Consider the following 3317-nt stretch of genomic DNA (forward strand, 5'->3'; position numbering starts at 1 on the left):
ACTACGTCCCGGCACCCGCCCCCCGGAGCACGCGACGTACCCGAGGCTCTCGCCGGAGGACCTGGCCCCGCCGCCCCCTCCCCCGTACCACGCCGCCGCGTCCTACTCCGCGCCGCCAGCCTCCGGCAACCCCTACGTCTCCGGCCCCGCCGCCGGCTCCGTGCCGCCTCCCAAGAGTGAGCCCCAAATCTGGCCCCTCTTGCCTCCGGTTGCCGGAAGGGTTCGCATTACCCCCTTCTCTTAATCTCACGATTTCCTGGCGCTGCCGTGTTTCCGCAGACACCATGGACTCGGTGAAGGACGTGCTGGGGAAGATGGGGAAGAGGTTCGGCGAGGCCGCCCGCAAGACGGAGAACACCGCCGGCAACTTCTGGCAGCACCGTGAGATTCGATTTTTAGCTCTCTGCTCTGTGGCTCTGGTTTAGATCGAATTGTTAATGCTCTGTTGTTTCGTGCGTACTATGCTTTTGGACTGCACCCAGTACGGAATTTAGCAGGCTTAGCAGTGTTGCTGGTTAGCACCGTTGGATTTTGTGAGAATTATGCTGGTGGGATTGTTGGACCAGTATACCTAGATTAGTTTAGTTTATAGTTTTATTCATGTTCTACTGGATTTCGTTAGTGCTTCTGTTGGGATTTCGGTGGAATTGCATATACTGAATTAAAGCTGCTCTTCAGTTGGGAGTACTAGCCTATTGGATGTATTGTCCATGTCTGCATGTTTGAACTAGGCTGATGGTGATAGAATATGATTTCTGCTGTGCCTTTTTAGCTTTATGTGATTGGGTTGATGTGGTGCAGATGAGCATAAGAGAGACTTGGTATCAGTTGTTTGGATGCATTATGCATAGTGAATCTAAATTGTATTTAAATCTCTGTGATGAACAGTGTGCATGAATTAAGCTAGCTCTTGCACCGAAAGTGTCATCTATTCCTTATCATTCAGACACATTAGTTATCTGTCGCATTCTTGTTGTGTGCTTGCTTTTTTTTTTTGAGGATGTGTGCTTGCTTTGTTGAGTGGACTATCATAGTCTAAGCTCTCAGTATGACATCATAGAATACAGAAGCAATATTGATTGTCTTGTGACAGTATGAGATGTTAAACATATTCGTGTATGTCTTGTAACAGTGAAAACTGGACCCAGTATTGCTGATGCAGCAATGGGCAGGGTCTCCCAGATCACCAAAGTCATAGCAGAAGGTGGATATGAGAAAATCTTCCATCAAACGTTCGATGTCCTCCCTGAAGAAAAACTCAAGAAGCCATTCGCATGTTATCTCTCAACCTCTGCTGGTCCTGTTATGGGTGTGCTCTACCTGTCCAATGTCAAGTTGGCCTTTTGTAGTGATAACCCACTTGCCTACAAGGTTGGGGATAAAAATGAGTGGAGCTATTACAAGGTACTTCATGTTATTCACATATTGTCTAGGAAGTAATTAAATCTGCTCAACTAATTGTAAATGATGCTATAAATGTTATTTTTGGTATATAATAACATTGATAATTAATTTCATCTAAATCAGGAGCTGAGCTCTTTTAATTAAAAGAAAACATGCTAACTAGTAATTTGGAATAAACAAGATATCTTATTATTATTGTCATGTAATATGTTCAAACTTCAAAGTAATGCTGATGCATCGTTTAATCTGGTTCGCCTTTTGTCTATGCTTCATGGAATCGATCATGTTCATTCTTTTTGGCTTGAGCACTGTGTTCACCGATGCACACGGAACCATATTTTAGCAATGACATTTGCTGATATAAGTTTATGACTTACAAACGTTCTAGCTATAGAAGCTATTCTCTAAATTGCTTAATTGTGTAATTTAACACTGTTCTCTGTGTTGTGAACAATAGGTTGCCATCCCGCGAGCCCAGCTGAGGTCCGTTAATCCTTCGACGAGCAGAACAAACACAGCTGAGAAATACATCCAGGTGGTCTCGGTCGATAATCACGAGTTTTGGTTCATGGGCTTTGTGTACTATGACAGTGCTGTAAAGCACCTGCAGGAAGCACTCCAGGAGGCCCGTATTTTGCAAGCTTAGTGATGTCTATAGGTCTGGACTAGCATGCATTATACATACAGTTGTGGTATACTTTGTGTGTCAACGAACTGGGAATTGCCCGCGTGTAGTTTGATAGGTGTTGTCGTTTGTTGCGATTAGTGTCACTTTGAACCGGTTTTTCGATCTGTGGCATCATATCCATCCTGTCATGTTCGTTCAATTTGTTGTCTGATGTGTACGGTTGAATTTTCATTTTGCTTCTTGCAATAGCAGTAGCCCAAGCCGTACTGGGGTTGTATGCTTGTAGTACAAAATAGGTTGATTGCAGGTGAAATGCAGTCAAAGAAAGATGCACCCTACAACACTATCATCTTCGAGTCGGATTGGTGACATTTGCTGCGGTGCATATCATCTTGAACCAGTTGTTCGATCTGTGGATTCATATCCATCCTGTCATGTTTGGTCTTTGTTATCTTCTGTCTTTGATTGAATTTTATTTTGCTTCCTGCAATAGCAGTAGACCAAGCTGTTCTGACATTAGCCTGATTAGAGCGAAATTGCAGTTAAAAGAAAGAAGGATTTTTAACCGGTGGAACTGAATGTAACTCCCTCCGTAAAGAAATGTAAAAGTGTTTAGTGATCTCTGGAGAGACGTGCCTTGTGTAACGATCAACAGGTTATCCATGTTCTAGAAGGAGATCATCCATGACTCCTGGTCATGCGATCCCTTCTACTTGTGTTACCCTGCCTGCAGAAGTGTCTATTCTGAACATTGTGGCCGTGCTCGATGATTCCAGATACCATTGATTGTTTTTCTTTGACAAATTACTATTGATTGTCTGTCATTGTAGTCTTGCATTGTATGTTCTCTACATAGTCCTGACAGGTAGGCCCAAAGTCTGCCTCTCCACCCTCCCCAGCAACACGTTCAAGCTGAGCGACGTCACAGGTGAATCCTCAACCGTCGGATCTTCACATTGCGACCTTGCTGCGAATTTCCGATTAGGTTTACAATTCACGAAATTGTGTTATAGTATCGCATAGCATGGTGTTGCTGCTCCAGTTCTCTGCTTTTCTTCTGGACAAACATGAGTTCTGTGTTTCTTTTGCCTCGCCCCTATTTTAGTCCCTACTGTATGTAGTAAAACCTCTGTAACAAAATGTAAAACGTTTTTAACAATTGTATATGAAACAAAAATGTCTTATAAAAAGTTACGAAGGTAGTACATCGGAGTTCAATTGTGCTTTTATCTTTGAATACAAGAATAGGTGGATGCTGTCCATTTTCGTCTTCATATTCCCTCCC

General features: G+C 43.4%; 1 protein-coding gene across 1 annotated transcript; it reads left to right on the forward strand.

The window, feature by feature from the left end:
* Nucleotides 1–4: 4 nt before the first annotated feature.
* On the forward strand, nucleotides 5–2231 carry LOC123090250 (GEM-like protein 1; the record flags this gene model as incomplete). Its single annotated transcript, XM_044511644.1, has 4 exons — nucleotides 5–176; nucleotides 280–381; nucleotides 1133–1404; nucleotides 1862–2231. Coding segments are annotated over 4 exons (735 nt in total), but the record flags the coding sequence as incomplete, so codon positions are not given.
* Nucleotides 2232–3317: the final 1086 nt, after the last annotated feature.

The sequence above is a fragment of the Triticum aestivum genome, chromosome 4B (assembly GCF_018294505.1).
Source record: "Triticum aestivum cultivar Chinese Spring chromosome 4B, IWGSC CS RefSeq v2.1, whole genome shotgun sequence".
NCBI classification, from domain to species: Eukaryota; Viridiplantae; Streptophyta; class Magnoliopsida; order Poales; family Poaceae; genus Triticum; species Triticum aestivum.